The sequence below is a fragment of the Xiphophorus couchianus genome, chromosome 7 (assembly GCF_001444195.1).
Source record: "Xiphophorus couchianus chromosome 7, X_couchianus-1.0, whole genome shotgun sequence".
Taxonomy (NCBI): domain Eukaryota; kingdom Metazoa; phylum Chordata; class Actinopteri; order Cyprinodontiformes; family Poeciliidae; genus Xiphophorus; species Xiphophorus couchianus.
Genome location: NC_040234.1, coordinates 32908598 through 32929243, shown reverse-complemented (window position 1 = coordinate 32929243; position 20646 = coordinate 32908598). Strand labels below are relative to the sequence as shown.

The following is a 20646-nucleotide window of genomic DNA, read 5'->3' as shown; positions in this document are numbered from 1 at the left end:
GAGACTCCTATTCTTGCAACTGAGAAAAGGAATTAGAACGAACTTAGAATACAGAAAATATTCTTCCAGAACAGGAACATTTAGTTTTTATTTTTATTTAGAAATTGTGGAGTACTCCCTACTGTTGCAAATTTATAAACATACTTAGAAAGTCCAGAGGATACTTACTTATACTTTAGCAACCCAAGTACTCCAAAATTTAGAATCCAGAAAAACTACCTTAACAACTCAGAACAGGAGTGGCTAAGGAAGTCAATAATAAATAAACATCCAGCTTATATACTTTAGATCAGTTATTAGATTTTTTTCTTCTTTTGCTCTTTCCTTCATTTTTATTTTGTTTGTATAATTTTTTTTAATTCATGTAAAGCACTTTTTATTGCCTTGTTGCTGAAAATGTGCTTCATCAATACAATTACCTGACCATTAGAACATGCTTATCCTTGTAGGGTTGCCAGGGTGCTGGTGCCCATCACCAGCAGTCATTGGGCAAGAGGCTGGGTCACCCTGGACAACCAGAGTAACACAGATATAGCCAGGAAAAATAACCACACACACTCACACCTAATGAGAATTTACTAAAAGTTCATTTGTTTTGCACCATTATGCAGCCTTATTGTTTTTCCAATAGTTAAATGAAAATGTCTGGAATGAGGTAATAGATCAGTAAATTAGCTAGAAGGTAATTATTTTCTCAGTGTGGCCTGAAAAAGAAAGCAGAGTGAATGAATCATCACATCAAAAGGTATGACTGACAGTCACACTGCATTTTCATTTTCTTATGCTTTATCTCCCAGCAACATTTTTTGTTCTTTGTCTTAGAGCCCCAACACTAAATCAAAACAATGATTGTTTCAAAACATTATTATGGCAAAGCTTTCTGGTAAATTCTAATTTTAAACACATAAGATGATAAATATGTTTTTAAAGTGTTGGTCATGGTGGCAATATGTTGGAGCAGCTGTCAGATTAGTTCTGATTTGTTCTTTTTGTGAACTTATGTTCATAATTTTGTTTTTGGTTGGGACTCTACATCATCTGTTTTTAGATTCTGTGCAACTGGAAAGACTTGTGCTCTTATCTTTATGGTGGATTAGCAGTGCTAGCTAACAACTTCTGGTGTTGTCCAGGACATGATACTGTGAAACATGACTCTTAACTTCCTGGATGTTGAGCTCTTAGCACGTCATGACAGTCCTAAGAGTCTTCAGTCAGAGGCCCCTTCAGGTTTGTTGCAAGAGTGACTGCTACTGGAGAGCCTTCCTGCTCACAAGTGTCTTTGAAGATACTTGTATGATTTGAGTTACAACAATATTTAATTTCCTCGTGGGATTAATAAAGTATGTCTTAATTTGAATTGAATAAAGTTGTGGATTTGTTTTCTTAATGAAAACAAATCATTATATTCTAAAGCCAAGGTTCATGAGCTGATATCGCCAGCCAACACAGAGAAAAAACAAAGATCAAGTCATGTTTCTCCCTCAGAGCTCAAAAGATTATTTTTCTGTTAATTTTGTGCCTATACTTGACAATGGCAATGAGTGTTTTATTAAATATGCATTGTCTGTTATTGCTCAATAGCCAGCCCCGCCCACTTCATCACAACTCCCCTGGGCTGACTACTGACCAGTTCTCTGTCTAACAGGTCCGGAAAATCTCTGAGACCTGGGTATTACCCTAAAAGAGATCTATGAGAGATAATCTGTTCAAACTGGTGGCGAAAGCGATTCGTCTAGTTCTAACTACCTCCGATCCAGAAATTACAACCCTTTACAGTTAACAATCAGCTGAGTAGCCCTCACAGCTGCATAATTCCAATAACCGCTTCTGTTAACGGTAGCTCGCCTCCTAAAATATAACTCGCTCTTGGAACCGACTAGATTAATTTTAGTGACTTAGATATAAGTCCCAGGGTCATTATTTGCACTCACTAAAGGAAATTACGAAGCCACCTATTTACTAGAATCATGCACATTAGTTTTACCTCAATTAAAAGAACTGAGAAATAATTAAATGACTCAAATAATCCCAATGTCCACCAACCTCATCAGAATTTTATAGTATAAATTTATTGAGCAAGCTTAAGCAGGGGTATGTGACATACAAATCAATAATTAATTGTATATAATTCAAGAGCAGTATAATAAAATCAACATGTATAACCATACTATCCTATCTCTTTTCCCTAACCTATGTCCCAATTTCTGAGATGGACTTTTGCGCAGATTCAACTCACGCCCAGTTGATGGTGGATCTTGGCAACAGGAACCTCCAGAATCCTTGGTCAGAGTCTTTGTCCTTGTGTGGAAAAATCCTCCTTAGAATAGACGCAAAGCAGAACGGGTCCAAATCCTTTGAAAACCCAGCTCTTTATCCCTCAGGGACCTTTGTCTTTTCTCCAAGTCTTGTTGCAGAGTTTTAAGATCGTTGGGTTGAGGCAGGGCCGACGGTCGAATCAGGAACCAGGGCTGGGGTAGTAGGATCTTGTCCCTTCTTGGCGGCGCGAAGTCTCAGCTTCCCTGTGGCTCCGAGGTGCGGTCCTATGCTGTTCCTCAATCTGCTTCTCCGTGTTGACTCGTCTCCAGCGCCGCGGACTAAGAACAGTTGCTTCCTCTTTTCAGTCCCCTCTTATACTCTTTTTACCCATATGTGTGTATGGGGAGCTTGGTTTACTATTTTTTTCCTGAACTTCTTTGTTCATGGAAAGCCCCAACGGTCCCCAACCTGTTTGCTGAGTCTTGTGGAAAGTCCCATCTCTCCCCAACTTGCGACATTTCCTTACAGCAGGACCTCAACCATCATGCTGATCTTAACGTTGTAAACTCCTCTCTTTTCTATAGCTCACTATTATGTTACAATTCATTAACCATATTCAACCTGTATTAAAATCATTTGAATCCATTTCAGATCATCACATGTTTTGATATTCATTAAGACTTAATCACAACTCTTACTTATTATAAATCATTAACCAGAAATACATTTCAGAAAGTTATTCAGTGATTACCTATACCCATATTACCAATTGTATTCATACATATTCAACTTAATTATTATTTTAATCAACTCACAAGTCAAGATTGCTTTATTTCTCTCTGGCCTTTATGCACCTTTTCTGCGTGTACCTGGAAAGATCTCACAACCCCATGCCAGTTTTCTTGACAGCATGCATAACATGTTACATGTGTTCTTTAATCAGTTGTTTGCGCTCTTTGATTCTGGTGTATCTGAATCAAAGACTGTGTGCTCCGAGATTCATCACTTGTCGTAGTAAATTCATCGTTTTGAAATGAACACAGAAGCTGGCATGCCTCCCCTGAATGTACAACGACATTCCCTCTGCATGACTCTGGTGTTCAAGGCTATTATTGGACTGTTTAAAATTTATTTATGCACTTTCCTCCAGAAAACCAGGAACCTTTAAGCCTTATCCTCTTATGACATCCGGCATCTCTACATTCCTCATGTGCCAACAGAAACTGCCGCGAAAGCTTTCAGTTCCTCTGCTCCTTCTGCTTGGAATGACTTTTACGCTGAACCAGTCAGTGAACATTTCCACTTCATTTTAAAAAACAAACCAACAACAGATGTCCTTACAACTATACCTGCGTTTTAAACCTTTAATATCTCTGCTTTTAAAATTTAGATCGTCACTGTAGGAACTACTGCATATTATTGGCAAATTGTTTGAACTTTATATATTTTCAATTTTTCTTAGCCAGGTCATCCTTCTGATAGAGGTCAGAAGGATTTTATCTGTTTAGCAAAGGTTTAATAATAAAACAAAGAAAATAAGGAATATTTTTATTCCTTAAAATAAGATCATATGGACTTTATTATTTTCTCAATTCAGCTCTAAAAATAGCAACTTTTGAAAAATTGCTACAATCTGTTCTCTACCAAAAGTATCTGAAGATTATATATTATTTTTTTTCTACTACTATATTATTCTTTGCTAAAGTGGACTACTGCAGCCTATACCCCAAGAACCATTACAAGTTCTACAAAGTAGTATTTTTACCAAAAGTATTTCTTTTACTTATATGTTCAGACCATCACTATGTCGTGACAATATGATACGATATGACTTTTCACAGGTTGTCTCATGACATGGTGATGGTTTTAATAAATATGTAAAAAAAAACATTTTTTTATACAAGTTACATACTGCAGCTTTAAATACTCACATCTCTACTCACATGCAACAGTTCAATGGCATTCACCCATGAGTGACTGTATTAAAAAAATATTTGTTTTAGCTTATAACTTGAAACCTTTAAGTCCTATTGACAGAAGTGATGTGGGCAAAGTTCCTTTGAAAGATTCTTCACCAAATGAATTAGTTTAAGACAATGTTTCAGTTAGAATATGTTTTTGCTAGCGGTGACAAAGCTTGAATTAGCCAAAGCCAAACTGTCCCCCGAGGACAAACTCTGATTGCCAAAAAAACTAGCTAAAAATGTTTTTAAGAGGGTTAAATGAGGGCCAGTGATCTTTGGGTGTCATAACAAAATAAAAACCCAGACAGGAAGCAGAGCTGAAATAAACTTTCAAAGATTGACAGAGGTACATTTTCTGGGTGGGTTGAGGAATGAGTTGATAACTGCTGTTACACCTGAACTCCCCCAGCGTGGGACAATATTATTTATATTCTAATTGTTTCTGTTTTAATGTTACTGAGCTTCGCTGTGAACTGAGTTATTCAACCAGACTTCATCAGCTGTTCACACGACACCTCATCTGATTCAGTTCCCTGGGGAGGTGTCTCATCTCTCCCCCTGCTGAGCAGAAAATGTATAGCACAATTATCCCATCAGGATACGAGGCATTAGAGAACTGACTGGGGATTGTGACATGAGTCACTTGTTGTTGAAACAGGTCTAGTTGGTCTGAGTAGCTCTAAGAAACCACAGAGTCAGTGAGTGGCAGTCAGAAAGCGTCTGTTTTTTGTTTTCTGAGTGTAGCTCTTTCTGTTGTCAACAGGAATAAAAGTCAATATGCCTAAAAAGAAGAATAAAGGTAAATCTAAGAAGCCCACATCGAGGTAAGAGGAAACAAACTTCAGTTTATGAAAATCAGACTTAGAAATAAGGAATGTTAAACTGGGAACCAAAGCTATGTATTAATGAAATGCAGGAGAAAATTTTGATTCTCATCAAATGTAAAATCAGGAAACGTCTACAGAACATCTGTCTGCTCAAAGGAGTAGTTTGAGCAGGCTCAACAGGCTCCTCTCCTGTCGCTGCAGAATGGCGCGATTTAAGAAATCTTTTGTTCCCTCTGCTATAAGATATAATACCTCAGTCTGAACATCTGCACTTTCATTTTATTTAGTACCATCACTGATAACTTTCTTCAGTCTTTTATGAGCCTTTTTAATCCTCTATGTAGCTAAGTATAAAAATGTGTATAATAATGCTAATATATTTTTGGTCAGTCTTTACACAAATATTACAAATATGTTACACAGAACATATTCTGTGTAATATGTTCACAGAATATATCACACATTGTACAAGATGTACTCCATTGTACATCTTGTAAGTTATAATGGCCAACGTACATATTTATTCTGAATACACTAGAAATATTTGGTTTAAGATGCAACAGTGACCTCTATGGCGTCAGTTTTCTCATGTCAGTGTAACAAATGCATAAACACCGGAAAGCATGTATTAACATTTATAGTTTACTGCTTGACCTCATTTAAATGCAGCGAAGAAAACTGTAAAATGGATGAATAAAATACAATTTTATATTTAATGTCAGTGCCTTAAAGAATATCTTGATGGAATATAGTAATAAACTCTGCAGTTAACTTAGTTTATACACTAAACAACAACCACAAATTTTCTAAGATGTTTATAGTCAGGTATAGGAACAATCTGGATAACAAAATACATTTAGGGTATTTATAAAAATTGCCATCAAAAATTTGTTATTAATTAAATGATCAATAAAGTCATAAATCTTTTGTTTAATCGGGGCACCAATTCCAGTGTCTGTGGAATCATAAGTCAAACTCAGACTCTCAGGAAGGAAGGAAATCAGGCCACAGGCAGAAGAAACTCTGCACACAACAAGGAAAGATCACTGAAACTCTTATTTGTCATAAAACTCAGCTCAATCAATGTTTCTGGAAAACCTCAAGCTAGAAAAAGGATACATGGTTTTAGACCTTGTGGATATGCATTTATTAATAAAACAACAAAGAAATAAAGGTGCAGAAGGAGCAGCTGGGAGAAGGAGGAGGAAAGGAATGATTGGAGGAGAAAGGAGCCAATGAATTCCAGCAGCGTTGAATTCAATTTTTCTGATACCAAACAATCTGTAACACGTAGCAGACTCAAACCAACACAGCAATAACATAAGAATATCACAACGTATAACCAGCAAAACATTCAGCAAACATGTAATAGAAAAGTAATTACTGACAGCCTTATTTTAAACAACTAATTCAGCCCAGATAAATGAATCGTCTCACTCAGACGATTCCTTCCTCGGCTGGGTCAAAGCAATGTCCAAACACCCAAAAGTTGATGGGAAAGGGGAAAAAAACCCATTCCTTTTAGGAAACAGATGTTAAGGCTGGCATATCAGCGGAGAGGAGGTTCTAAAAAAAACCTCTGGTACTTTGAGTTAGAAAGAAGAGGAACGTTCCCAGGAGGGGGTAATTTAGAGCATTTCATATTTCAATTTTCAGCTTCGTCTCTACAATCTGCCTGAGACTAAAGTCAATGCAAAATTTTCTACTTCTACTTTCATTTGGTACTACATTTAAAGTCTAATAAAGTTGGTTTGCAGTTGTATTCCACATTTAAAATGGCATATTATTTACCTCTGACACAGTTTCACTCAGATGGATTCATCTTACAAGGAAAAACTGGAAGAGGCAGGGTAAATACTATAATAACTGTTACAGAACCGAGTCATTGACTAAAATGTAATAAAATAATCATCACAAACTCCTGCAAGACAACTCATGATAAAACCGTTTCTACGGGAAGTAATCCAGATTTTGTTTTTCTTATTTTATTTTTATTTCTTATTATTACCAATAGAAAACATTAATGACTATTTTCCCACAGACTCATTTTGAAACAAAAGGAAGATGAACTGAGCTCAGTCAAAGTCAGGTAGGGAACATTTAGAATATTTCCTATTTCAGTTTTCAGCTCTGTCTCTAAAAATCCACCTGACACTAAACTTATTGCACATTTTCTACTTTCATGCAGGTTGACTGAGATGGAGACATGGTACAAAGGGAGGCTTGGTGAGGCAGAGTAAGTATTTCATCTGATGTCTGTAAATCTTATTTTCACTAACAGCTTTATAACATTAAACAGTTCAAAACAGTTCTTCAATAGACTCACTGTAAATCAACTGATGAGTCTGTGGTATAATGTGCTCAGATACAAAGATAAAATATTTCTCACTGTGTATTTTCCCTTTAGTGCTGCTCTGAAACAAAAAGAAGATGAACTCAACTCAACTAGAAGCAGGTATTCCCATTAGTATGTGCTTCTATATAAAACTGCTGGTTCCAAATAGTTTGATTATTATTGTTCACTAAATTATGTCTTAAGTGACAATGTGTGATGAAAAATTTTATTTTCAGGTAACATTTGCTAGTCATGTTGTGTCTTTATTCTAAGTTCTTAAGAACGCTCTCAAAATGATCAGTTTGTGTTGCACACACAATGTTGGATGTTATTTTCTTGCATCTGCATGTGAGCCAGACTGTATCAGTTGTTTATAATTTCTTATCCTTGATATAAAACTGTTTTGTTGTCAGAGTTCAACTCAGAGCCACTCAGTCCATGCAGTGTTAACTTAGACTCTACTATGAATCTTTCATGGAGTTTAAATCTGACCTGTTCAATGAGTTTTTGATTTTGTGGCTCTCGTATCATCAGCGAATGGTATTAAATTAAGTTGAGAGAGTTTTGTCCAACATTACTTGGCCAGTTTTTTTCACAACAAATGTTTTAGCAATTCGTTTTTTTCATTCTTGATGTTCTTTGTGTTAATTGTACATTTCGACTGATGTTATTGTAAACAACTCTATATTTGAAGTCTAATAAAACTGTTGGGGAATTCTATTCTACATTTAAAATGTCATATTTACCTTTAACACAGTTTCACTCAGATGGATTCATTTTACAAAGAAAAACTGGAAGAGGCAGGGTGAGTACTATAATAAAAGTTACAGAACCAAATCATTGACTAAAATGTAATAAATGAAACATCACAAAGTCCTGCAAGACAACTCATGATAAAACCGTTTCTACAAAAAGTAGTTTATACTTTGTTTTCCTATTTTATTACCAATGGAAAAGATCAATGACTATTTTCCCACAGGCTCACTTTGAAACAAAAGGAAGATGAACTGAGCTCAGTCAAAGTCAGGTAGGGAACATTTAGAATATTTCCTATTTCAGTTTTCAGCTCTGTCTCTAAAAATCCACCTGACACTAAACTTATTGCACATTTTCTACTTTCATGCAGGTTGACTGAGATGGAGACATGGTACAAAGGGAGGCTTGGTGAGGCAGAGTAAGTATTTCATCTGATGTCTGTAAATCTTTATTTCACTAACAGCTTTATAACATTAAACAGTTCAAAACAGTTCTTCATTAGACTCATTGTAAATCAACTGATAAATCTGTGGTATAATGTGCTCAGATGCAAAGATAAAATATTTCTCACTGTGTATTTTCCCTTTAGAGCTGCTCTGAAACAAAAAGAAGATGAACTCAACTCAACTAGAAGCAGGTATTCCCATTACTATGTGCTTCTGTATAAAACTGCTGGTTCCAAATAGTTTGATTATTATTGTTCACTAAATTAGGTTTTAAGTGACAATGTGTGATGGAAAATGTCATAAGGTAACATTTGCTAGTCGTGTTGTGTTGTGTCTTTATTCTAAGTTCTTAAGAACGCTCACAAAATGATCAGTTTGTGTTGCACACACAATGTTGGATGATATTTTCTTGCATCTGCATGTGAGCCAGACTGTATCAGTTGTTTAGAATTTCTTATCCTTGATATAAAACTGTTTTGTTGTCAGAGTTCAACTCAGAGCCACTCAGTCCATGCAGTGTTAACTTAGACTCTACTATGAATCTTTCATGGAGTTTAAATCTGACTTGTTCAATGAGTTTTTGATTTTGTGGCTCTCGTATCATCCGCGAATGGTATTAAATTAAGTTGAGAGAGTTTTGTCCAACATTACTTGGCAAATGTCTTTTCACCACAACAAATGTTTTAGCAATTCAGTTTTATCATTCTTGATGTTCTTTGTGTTAATTGTACATTTCGACTGATGTTATTGTAAACAACTCTATATTTGAAGTCTAATAAAACTGTTGGGGAATTCTATTCTACATTTAAAATGTCATATTTACCTTTAACACAGTTTCACTCAGATGGATTCATTTTACAAAGAAAAACTGGAAGAGGCAGGGTGAGTACTATAATAAAAGTTACAGAACCAAATCATTGACTAAAATGTAATAAATGAAACATCACAAAGTCCTGCAAGACAACTCATGATAAAACCGTTTCTACAAAAAGTAGTTCATACTTTGTTTTCCTATTTTATTACCAATGGAAAAGATTAATAAATATTTTCCCACAGACTCACTTTGAAACAAAAGGAAGATGAACTGAGCTCAGTCAAAGTCAGGTAGGGAACATTTAGAATATTTCCTTTTCCAGTTTTCAGCTCTGTCTCTAAAAATCCACCTGACACTAAACTTATTGCACATTTTCTACTTTCATGCAGGTTGACTGAGATGGAGACATGGTACAAAGGGAGGCTTGGTGAGGCAGAGTAAGTATTTCATCTGATGTCTGTAAATCTTTATTTCACTAACAGCTTTATAACACTAAACAGTTCAAAACAGTTCTTCATTAAAATCATTGTAAATCAACTGATAAATCTGTGGTATAATGTGCTCAGATGCAAAGATAAAATATTTCTCACTGTGTATTTTCCCTTTAGTGCTGCTCTGAAACAAAATGAAGATGAACTCAACTCAACTAGAAGCAGGTATTCCCATTACTATGTGCTTCTATATAAAACTGCTGGTTCCAAATAGTTTGATTATTATTGTTCACTAAATTAGGTTTTGTTAAGTGACAATGTGTGATGGAAAATTTTATTATCAGGTAACATTTGCTAGTCATGTTGTGTCTTTATTTTAAGTTCTTAAGAACGCTCTCAAAATGATCAGTTTGTGTTGCACACACAATGTTGGATGATATTTTCTTGTATCAGTTGTTTATAATTTCTTATCCTTGATATAAAACTGTTTTGTTGTCTGCCTGCTGTCAGAGTTCAACTCAGAGCCACTCTGAGTCCATGCAGTGTTAACTTAGCCCAGGCATGTCCAAAGTCTGGCCCGGGGGCCAATCACGGCCCGCGGTCAGATTTCATACGGTTGGCAGCTTCGGTCTTATAATGTATTATTTATGGCCCGCCTGCACTGTCAAACAGAATAAATAAATGATAAAACTTGAAACAGTAATTCCTCCTTTCACCAAATGGTGGCAGCACCACTTTAATACTATCAGTCTGCCTCCGTGCAGCGAACCGCTCTCCACTCATTTCTGCCATGGCCACTGTAAAGAAAACAAGTTTACAGTGAAGGCCGCCGCTTTCAAGAGAGATGGGAATTATAACACTTCTTCACTGAAAATCAAGGCAATTGTGCTCGTCTAATTTGTGAGATGGTTGCCTTGTTTAAGGATTTCAACGTAAAGAGACACTACCAGACTAAACATGCTAACACATACAACAAGCTAACAGGAAGTGACCATGCTGAAAAAGTGAAGCAGCTCCAAGCTGCACTGGCATCACAACAGCGATTCTTCACGCGGGCCTGTGAGTCAAAAGAAAATACCACCAAAGAAGCTACGATGTTAATGTTAATAGCTAAACATGGCAAACCTTTTACTGAAGATACATTTATCAAAGACTGTGTTATGAAAATGGTGGAGAACATTTTGCCCTGAGAAGAAGCAAGAATTTGAGAAAAATGTTTGCCTGGCAGTAACAGTGTGGCACTGAGAGTTGAGGACATGAAACTGAATGTTTTGAACGGCAATGTCTGTCACTATCAGCAGTGAAAAGCCAAAAGAACATTTATGCACCTGGATTTATGGCACTTATTTTTATTAAACTCTTGAGTAAGATTTGGTTATGAACCTGTAGATGTGACACAAACTATTACTTTCTGAAAGATATTGTAAATGACAAGAGCAAAATTCACTTGTTTTAAGATTTAATAATAACAGACAACTTTGCATTACTTATAACTCCTGTTTAAAATGTTCTTGAGGCAAAGATATTTTTAAACTCATGTAAATTTAAGGTATTTCATACAGTTTGTTCAATGTTATCTGACTCTCCAGATATGAAAGAAAAGCAGAATTTGTGTTTCTAGAGTTGTTCTCATCTGCCTGAGTGGCTTATATTTGGTTTTTTTGTCATTTGAAAAATAAAGATAATTGTGACAATGAAAATTGTTTTATAACAGTGTGTATTTGCATGAAACTTTTGTAGTTAAAAAATGTCCAAACAAACTATTGGCCCCCGGGCATCTTCACTTTATCAAATCTGGCCCTCTTTGCAAAACGTTGGGACACCCCTGACTTAGACTCTACTATGAATCTTTCATGGAGTTTAAATATGACCTGTTGAATGAGTTTTTGATTTTGTGGCTCTCGTATCATCAGCGAATGGTATTAAATTAAGTTAAGAGTTTTGTCCAACATTACTTGGCAAATTTCTTTTCTCCACAACAAATGTTTTAGCAATTCAATTTTATCATTCTTGATGTTCTTTGTGTTAATTGTACATTTCGACTGATGTTATTGTAAACAACTCTATATTTGAAGTCTAATAAAACTGTTTGGGAATTCTATTCTACATTTAAAATGTCATATTTACCTTTAACACAGTTTCACCCAAATGGATTCATTCTACAAAGAAAAACTGGAAGAGGCAGGGTGAGTACTATAATAAAATTTACAGAACCAAATCATTGACTAAAATGTAATAAAATAATCATCAAAGTCCTGCAAGACAACTCATGATAAAATCGTTTCTACAAAAAGTAGTTCATACTTTGTTTTCCTATTTTATTACCAATAGAAAACATTAATAAATATTTTCCCACAGACTCATTTTGAAACAAAAGGAAGATGAACTGAGCTCAGTCAAAGTCAGGTAGGGAACATTTAGAATATTTCCTTTTCCAGTTTTCAGCTCTGTCTCTAAAAATCCACCTGACACTAAACTTATTGCACATTTTCTACTTTCATGCAGGTTGACTGAGATGGAGACATGGTACAAAGGGAGGCTTGGTGAGGCAGAGTAAGTATTTCATCTGATGTCTGTAAATCTTATTTTCACTAACAGCTTTATAACACTAAACAGTTCAAAACAGTTTTTCAATAGACTCACTGTAAATCAACCAATGAATTGCACATTAATTGATGTTTTGTTTTCATATTGTGGTATAACCAATGGGAAACAATAATTACTTTTTCACAGAGCTGCTCTGAAACAAAAGGATAATGAGCTGAACTCAGTCAAACAGAGGTAGTAAACATAATATGATGCAGAAATATGAACATTTATATTTCTGTCTCACTCACATGGTTCCTTTGTTTTCTTTTTGTCTTTAAATATTTCTGTGAACTTCTGATTTCACACAGATTGACTGGAATGGAAAAAAGGTAAGTAGATAAGCTCTTTTCACAGGCATAAAATCACAAAACGCGTACAGATAAACAACATTAAATCATACAACAATAAAACAAGCATAAAAAGCACAGTAAAGTCATGACAGAAAAGCCAGGGAAAATAAACGTGTTCTCAGTTTAAAACCTCCACAGAGTCAGCAAACGAATCCAACCCTCTTTTCATTATTCTCAGGTTTCTATTGTGGTAATGAATCCTCCTGTGGTCTTAAGAGATGGGGTCATTTAGACCCGCCCTCTGTGCGGTTCTGCAGGGTCAAACTGACCCCATATGCGTTTTTATGAGTTTTTTTTTTTTGTGTAGTTTCCCAAACTAAAAAATCTGAACAGAAAAGAAGACCCGTCTCCTGGCTGCGACATTTGCTGCACCCCTCCTGAGCTTTGGGTAAAAACTGGGGATATAAAATGCACCAAACCAGCTATGAGGACATTGGATTGTTGCCTTTCCTTAAATGCTGAAACACGAAGAGGAGCATTGACTACAAATTAGTAGGAATAGTAGAACATTATTTATCATGACTCTTCTCTGTGTTCATGGGTTTGTGTTTCAGGATGACCAGCAGACTCACTGTTTCCAGTTGGACTGAGGACAAAACAATGACTGTCCAATCAGCAAACAAAGGAGCTGCTGGGATTGAGACATTGTACAGATTTAAACCTTATGATACAAGGTAACTTATTATGAGGTTTTTCTGTGAGACATACATCTATTGTTTTATGAACTTCCATGAGAGTGTGGATATTATGACAACTGTTTGATACAATATAAAATATCTTTCCTGTTTGACCTCTTTACTAAAGTTGGTGGGTATTTCAGTGATTTCTTTATGTTTTCTGTTAAGTGTTTTATAATTTCATGGCTTCCCACATTTAAAAACTAGGACTTGAAGAGACTTCAGGATTTCACTCAATCTTTTTTATTTTCACCAGTGAGTGTGAATCAACGAGGTGAAAAACCTACCTTTAACATACATTTTAGACATCAGGACATACATTTTTACATTAAATATCTTAAATATGCATTTAATAGAGCCAAACTGTAAAAACTAGTAGTGCAAACTGCTCCTTCAATAAATTCTACATTTCTTTTTTTCAAATGCAAAACCAAAGTCAAATTCCAACTGAGTCCAATGAACGGCTTACCGGTAGTCCTTGTTAAATCCAAGTCCTTCTCCCATGAAATGCTGCTTTGGAGACTGTCTGCTTTTCTCAGCTCTGTTGCAAAACCAGCCAAATGTTTGGTGGATTCCTTATATCACCTGAGTTCAGGTGCTGCTGATTGGACCAGATTTCTTTCACCTGCTGAGAAGTGCTGCAGCGTGGCACACTAATGTGTGTGTTCATGCACCCACATCTGAACACACGAGCAGATCTGCACAACATTATCCAAATTTACAGTCATGTTAGTATTTTTTAGAAATAAATTATTGGTGTTTTCCTCTCAATGGCTTTTAAATCTATTATCTATTTTATAGAGAACTGGTGTTTGGATCTGGTGGTTGGAGAAAGGGTCTGTTCCACTTTAATCCTTCAGCTGTTTAATTCTAAGTTTGCTTCTGAAAGCTACCAATATTTACATGGTAACAATTCATTTTGTTTTTCTATAGTCTCCTAAAATATCTGTCACTTTTTTGTTTTATTAAATGATTGTTACACTGTTCTTGTTTTTATGGTACCTGTTTTTTTTCTTCCTCTACTCAAACCTTGTGTGTTTCCTCCAGAGTTGTGCTGCATTTGCAGCTTTGAAATTAAAATGTAAAACTTTTAACAGGTGGGATCAAATGTTTCCAGGCAGTAGGACACAAAGTAAACCTTGACTCAACAGTGTGGTGTGGATGTTTGGAGAAGAGCAAATGTGGTGTGTGGCATAAAACAAACAGGATGATGAGGACCAGCCAGCTTTAAATAAGACTGGAAACATTGGGTCCAAGTGTTCCTAGTTGAGTTCACCCCAAACCCACTTTACCTGATAAACAAAAAGTAATATAATAAGGTAGGCAAAGACTGGAGTAGTCACACCACCAGCTTACACTTTGTAATTGTTTTAGTTTTGTAAAGATTGCAGATTTGTAATGGTACAAATATTTCTATGCAGTGTGTCATAAAACAGTCATGAAGAAATCAAATGCAGGTAGGCAAATTTAGGAGCAAAACGTTACCTTCTTCATGCCCCAATAGGATTTACATTTAAAATCAAAGTTTGTTTCTATAAGGAAATTAAATGGGCAAATGTAATAGACAACATATAATAAATTTGCCTGGACCAACTTCACCAAGTTCAAAAATAAGAAGTTCTGAGGTCAGATTAACTTTTTACTCAGCTTTTCTTATGTTTCTTAAAAGTTTAAACATTATCCTCTGATTTTTCTAATTACAGTGTTGCTGAGATTGAGATATTTTACAAACGGAAATTGGATGAAGTGAGGTGTGTATTTATTTGATGTTAATTTTATATATTTTATTACTTGTATAAACAGTATTTTCATTTGTTGATCACTTTCATAGCTCAGGAATGTTTATTTCAGAAAATATTGTATTTCTGTTCCAATAATCATTTCACATTATTCATTTTCCAACAGTGCTGCTCTAAAACGAAAAGATAAAGAATTGAAATCCTTTAAAGACAGGTAAAAAAAAAAAAAAGTTATTGCAGCTAATCATTCAGTTAAATGTTGATTATTGATTTATTTCATGATATTTTTCCCTAACTCACATCAGCTTATTCCCTCAGTTTGTTTATGGATTAAATTTCATCAGTAAATAATGTTGGATGTTCCTGCTTGACTGTTAAATTTCACATGAATTTTAATTTAAATAATTTGCCCTTATAGAATTTTTGCTTATCAGTAAAAGTTTATCTTTTAGTGTTTGCAGCCTCTTTCAGTTTTAGTAGAATGACTGAATCTGATTTCTTCTTGAAACAGATTGGCAGCCCAGCTCACTGTTTCAAGAGAAAACACAACATCCTACAAGATGGAAGCATCCCTTAAAGAGCAGCTTCATAAGGCCACGTTAGGTTTCTTTTCTATAATCAAAAGTTTACTGGTGTTTCTCTACATGTTGGCCAATTATTTATTTGGCAATTAGTTGCATCGCTGATGCATGCTTTGATTTTTGTCAATGACATTATTTTCTATGTAAAACAAAAAACCTTCTGTGCTTTATTTCTTTCTGCAGAGTTGCTCAGAAACAAAAAGACAGAGAGCTAAAGTCGATTAAAGACAGGTACTGAACCTCCTGACAACTAAAACATGTTTTCCTGGTTATAAACTATTCTCCTAACTAATCACAGAGTGTTTTTATTCAGACTGGCATCCATGTCATATTTATTTAAATCTGGAGACACTGAGAGCATGAACAACCCGGCCAGTAAAACCAGACTGACTGAGATGTACGACAACCTGAAACTGCTGCAGTGGCCAAAAGTCAAAGATCAGCTGAAGTCCAGAAACATCCAATCAAAGGTTGTTGAAGGTTTGATTCAGGTACAGCAAACTGCTGCCAGAGTTTCAATAAGTAGTTTACTTGCTTTGTTTAATATGTAACATACTTGAACTGAAAGTGCTCAATAAGATTAAGAACAATGTATTTGTTGAAAAGACTATATTAATTTATGTATATTGACACTTATACTGGTTTTGATTTTGCAAATACATTTGATTTTCCAGAAACTAAAGTTGCTGTTTGTTTTCAAATCACCTCTGCTTAGCTCCTTGTGGACTTAGAGTGATGTGTTGTCCGTGATCTGTTCATCTGTGATAACAGGCCAAACTAAAATCATGCAAGCTGCAGCTAATGAAGATAGAAAGAAAGAAAGAAAGAAAGAAAGAAAGAAAGAAAGAAAGAAAGAAAGAAAGAAAGAAAGAAAGAAAGAAAGAAAGAAATTAAGAAAGACAGAAAGAAAGGAGTAGTTCCTACATTCCCCTCATTGACTCAAGAACACTTCAACCTGGCCAGACTCTTTGCATGTGTACATTAATTACGTTCTCCCCTGTTCATGGTGCTAGACAAAACTTCAGGGTTGTTTTGACATCCAGTGAATGCAGCTTTGCTGAAAATAAGACGATTAACCTAAAACCAAAGTAATCATTTTAATTTATTAGGCTATGATCCAGTTTTAATGTCTTAAATTTAAACTGCAGGAAACCTTTAGGACTGCAGCAGGTGAAGCAAACAAAAGGAAGCAGCAGATTGAAGAGGCGTTTGGACTCAGTGAATATGGCAGTGGACTGACTGCACAGAAGGTATTGGACTGTAGGACAGTTATCTTCCCTGCAATAATCTGCTTCTCTCTGGAAGCAGACTTCTGCAGCATCAGTGTGGTTCCTGTGTTCCAGGTTAAAGAGTACAGACAGCTGACAGTTCAGAACCTGCAGATGGCGCTGTTCCACACCAACAAAGAAAAACTTCTGAAGGTACTGTATGTGGGATAGATGTTAGAGAGTTTTAACCCAAACAGGACAGAGCTTCATTCAGAGATAAAACTGAACAATAAACAGGTAACACTGAATATTTTCTCTACAGCCTGGTTTCCCTGAATTTGGAGGTCCGTACTCAGAGGAAGTGAAAGAGGATCTGAGGCCTCTGATATCTGAATGCTACTGGCTGAGCTGCTTGATGGCTTTAAACAATCCTCCTCTTCAGCCAGACTGGAAGAACCTCATTCCTTCGATGGATCCTTGGGACATTTTCCCTCGAAACATTACATCTGCTTCTGTTATGTAGAGGAAAAGTAGTTTTGCAGCACAGCATAGTTGGTGTAGTTTGGGTATGCTGGTAATTCCTCTTTTTTTCTGATTTAATTTCAGTGGTATTAAAAAATCATGAAGCCATTCCATGCTTGTTTTCAATATGCTTCACCAGTTTATTTAGAGCTAATAATAGGGCCAGACAGGGAGGCTGAACACTGTTGAGTAAAGTTTCAACAGTCTAAAGCCACATGTCTGCATGAAAATACTTTGAATTTGTCTGATGTAATGTTATAATCTGGATTGACATAAAAATAAAATTGTGAAAATTGTGTCAGGTGCACAAAAAAATAATATTTGGCATCCCATTTAGCGCCTTGTAGATGCCACTGAGAAGGATGCACGGGCATGATCTTGAAAGCATCAGTAATGTCAGCTTTAGCCAGCCACGTGCCCCACCTGGCAGTTTTAATAAGCGAAATAGCATGATCTATTGTGGCATAAAAAAGGGAAAAGGGTGGCTTTGGGGTGAGACTATTAATACTAGAATGAGGACTGGAATGAGGCGCAGAGAGAACGCAGATTAGACGTTTTTTGCCCGAAAATTTTCTGGTTGCCACGCCGAGAGGATTGACGCGGTAGAGGGGTGGAGGGGGGGAATCAAAGGGGCCGATCACTTAACCTTTAGACACTTCTTTCAGTAACAGCTGGAAACAATAGCCAGTTCATGGAGAGCTGACTGGAGATTGGGAATGACGAGGGAAGAGGCGGGGAAAATGAGGAACACCTATTAAAAAACCCTGGGAGAGACCGGTAATTAGAAAATTAACAAATGGGTCATCTGGGTGGCATTGTAAAAGAGTGGCTAATTCGGGGGCGAGGATAGGAGTAGAGAGGTAACGGGAAACTAATTCCTGAAACCTCGACGGTTCTTGTTGGGAAGTGGGTGGCGGGACAGACTGACTTTGGATGGGCATATCTGCAGAGACTACATAAGTGAAGGAAAGCACAATTGGGAAATGAACAAATGCTTTCATTGAAGTTATTACAGATGGCCATATTGTTAAGTATCTGCAACTTTCTTCTGTGGTGATCGAGCGGGTCAAGATTTAGGAGAGGCTGCGGAGGAGTGACGACGGTGGGATTAGGTTTGAAAGGGAAAGAAGGGCAAAAGGAGCTCTGATGGCTGATAAAGCCACACATTTAGCATGCGATTGCTTGTGTGAGCATGATGAGAATTTTCATATCCAAGATAGACCAATTAAGACACTGACCGGAACGGGAGAGGACTGTGGCAAAAGCTTTGTGGTACTGATAGAACAGCAACCGACCGTATTGCATATGGAGGTCGGCGATTAGAGCCAAATAAGCATCTAGTTCAACTCTGCGTTCGAGGTATACAGAACATATTACGTCTCTAAAAACACTGAATGCAACTAGGAATTGTCCAATGGAAAGATCCTTCGAGAGACAGGGGTCTGACGTTTTGAGAATAGTGGAAAAATGATCTGTCGAAGTGACGAGTTGGTCAACTTTGGGGGAGGGTAAGAGCATGGAAGCCAGATTTACATACTGCCTTTGAAGTATCGTTGTACGGAGCCTGGCAGAGATATCTGAGCATAGAGGCGTATAAGCCGTGCCTGATAATGGAAAGGGGGGAGAGGGAGAACTAATGAGCTGGGAAAATAGAGAAAAGGGGGGAAAAAGGAGAGATGGAATTACCTAGAGGGGGTGCAGGATGGGCGTTGGCGAGGGTGAAAGCCATAGGGGGTAGTTGAGGGGTGGGCTGAGAGGTGATGAGTGAGGAAGTGAAGGGAACTATGGACGTGTTCATGGCATCAGGAACGCTGTGGTGTAGGAGAGCTGAGAGCGAAGATATAGAGTGCTGGAGAGAGTCCATGGAGGTGAGAAGCGCGGATGTGAAGAGGTGCGTCTGGGTGGAAGGAGAGGATATAGAGAGCGATGACCTGAAGACAGGCTGGGAGCTTCTGGGGTTGGATTTGAAGCATGAGTGGAAAGATCTGGAAGCGAGGCAACTGAAGGAGACTGGAGATGAGGGCGATGAGGGCGATGCCTAATCTCCCTCTTGATGAGGATAGAAGTGGGGAACAAGGGATCCGAACGCGAGGCTAGGCGAGCGCTGTGGCGAGCTGGGGAAGAGGTGGGGGGACTGACATCCCTAAGAGAAGCAACCGGAGAAACCGGTGGGATATCAGACACAAAGTCAGACATGGAGAATGCGTGCTGGATTGAGCGCGGCTGGAAAGCAGCCATGGACGGAGGTCCTTACCAACTGGGGCTTGGTCGGTGACTGAACAATCATATTGAATAAATAAAACGTAAAAACATGGACTTAAAATGAACAATTGAACTTTCCAAATAAAATTCCTCAAGACAGGGACACTAAGAGTTTCCAGGGCAAAAGATAGACTGGTTGGCCTCAAAGGAAGGATTCAGATGTTTTGTCAAGTTATTCCTGACATTTTAATTTGGGGCATTTCGTAATTCAATTTCTTGTCAGAAAGATTGCTTGTTTTTTGTGACACTGCTTCTTATCCACGGTCTTTGTCAAAGTAAGAAAATTCTAATTTTCAACACAGAAGAGTAAATCCTTAAAATAAAGTATTTGTTTATTTATCCAAACCATTGATTTAAAAGGACTATTTTACCACATTTATGAATAACCTATATTTGAACTAGTACAAAAAAGACAGAATTAGTCTTCACACATTAAATAACAACATGGCTCCTATCAAAAGCTTTGTAGTACATGTAAATTAGATTTTCTTTTACCTTTAAAGGTTTTTTGTTTTCACAAATAGAATAAAAATGTCACCAGTCATACAGTGTTTTGTACTCTGCCTTTTGTTTAGAATGTTCCAGAACATTTTTTTTGTTTTTACCCCTCCAGGGGGTCTTTTGTGGGCTCTAGTGTCCCTTATATGACAGTAGACTGACAGGAAACGGGGAAGGAGAGGGGGGAAGACATGCGGCAAATGACGTCGGGTCCAGGAGTCGAACCCGCGACGGCCGCGTCGAGGACTCAAGGCCTCCAAATACGGGTCGCGCTAACCGCTACGCCACCACGGCACGTCCCCATGTTCCAGAACAATTTTGGCAACAAGGAGGAATTTTTCTTTTAGTTTGAGCTGTTCAGAGGTAGAGCAAATTTTCTTTAAGCAGAAAT

The 20646-nt window shown here is 36.9% G+C and overlaps 1 protein-coding gene and 3 long non-coding RNA genes across 4 annotated transcripts; 1 reads left to right on the top strand and 3 right to left on the bottom strand.

The window, feature by feature from the left end:
* Positions 1 to 295: 295 nt before the first annotated feature.
* Positions 296 to 15149, bottom strand: LOC114148791 (uncharacterized). Its single transcript, XR_003596344.1, has 3 exons — positions 13753 to 15149; positions 10955 to 10960; positions 296 to 308 (listed from the first exon to the last, which is right to left on the bottom strand). It is a non-coding gene; the product is annotated as an uncharacterized LOC114148791 (long non-coding RNA).
* On the bottom strand, positions 2050 to 3078 carry LOC114148794 (uncharacterized). The gene is made up of 2 exons (XR_003596347.1): positions 2725 to 3078; positions 2050 to 2691 (listed from the first exon to the last, which is right to left on the bottom strand). It is a non-coding gene; the product is annotated as an uncharacterized LOC114148794 (long non-coding RNA).
* LOC114148764 (restin homolog) lies at positions 4871 to 17791 on the top strand. Its single transcript, XM_028024248.1, has 27 exons — positions 4871 to 5044; positions 6850 to 6897; positions 7089 to 7136; positions 7236 to 7283; positions 7455 to 7502; positions 8140 to 8187; positions 8362 to 8409; positions 8509 to 8556; positions 8728 to 8775; positions 9419 to 9466; positions 9641 to 9688; positions 9788 to 9835; positions 10007 to 10054; positions 11968 to 12015; positions 12188 to 12235; positions 12335 to 12382; positions 12563 to 12610; positions 12727 to 12747; positions 13323 to 13442; positions 15149 to 15196; positions 15351 to 15398; positions 15696 to 15782; positions 15949 to 15996; positions 16079 to 16256; positions 16914 to 17015; positions 17109 to 17186; positions 17296 to 17791. Exons 1-27 carry the CDS (start codon positions 4998 to 5000, stop codon positions 17494 to 17496), a joined length of 1746 nt encoding a protein of 581 aa, XP_027880049.1. The 5' UTR covers positions 4871 to 4997; the 3' UTR covers positions 17497 to 17791.
* LOC114148783 (uncharacterized) lies at positions 17538 to 20452 on the bottom strand. The gene is made up of 2 exons (XR_003596335.1): positions 19130 to 20452; positions 17538 to 19099 (listed from the first exon to the last, which is right to left on the bottom strand). It is a non-coding gene; the product is annotated as an uncharacterized LOC114148783 (long non-coding RNA).
* Positions 20453 to 20646: the final 194 nt, after the last annotated feature.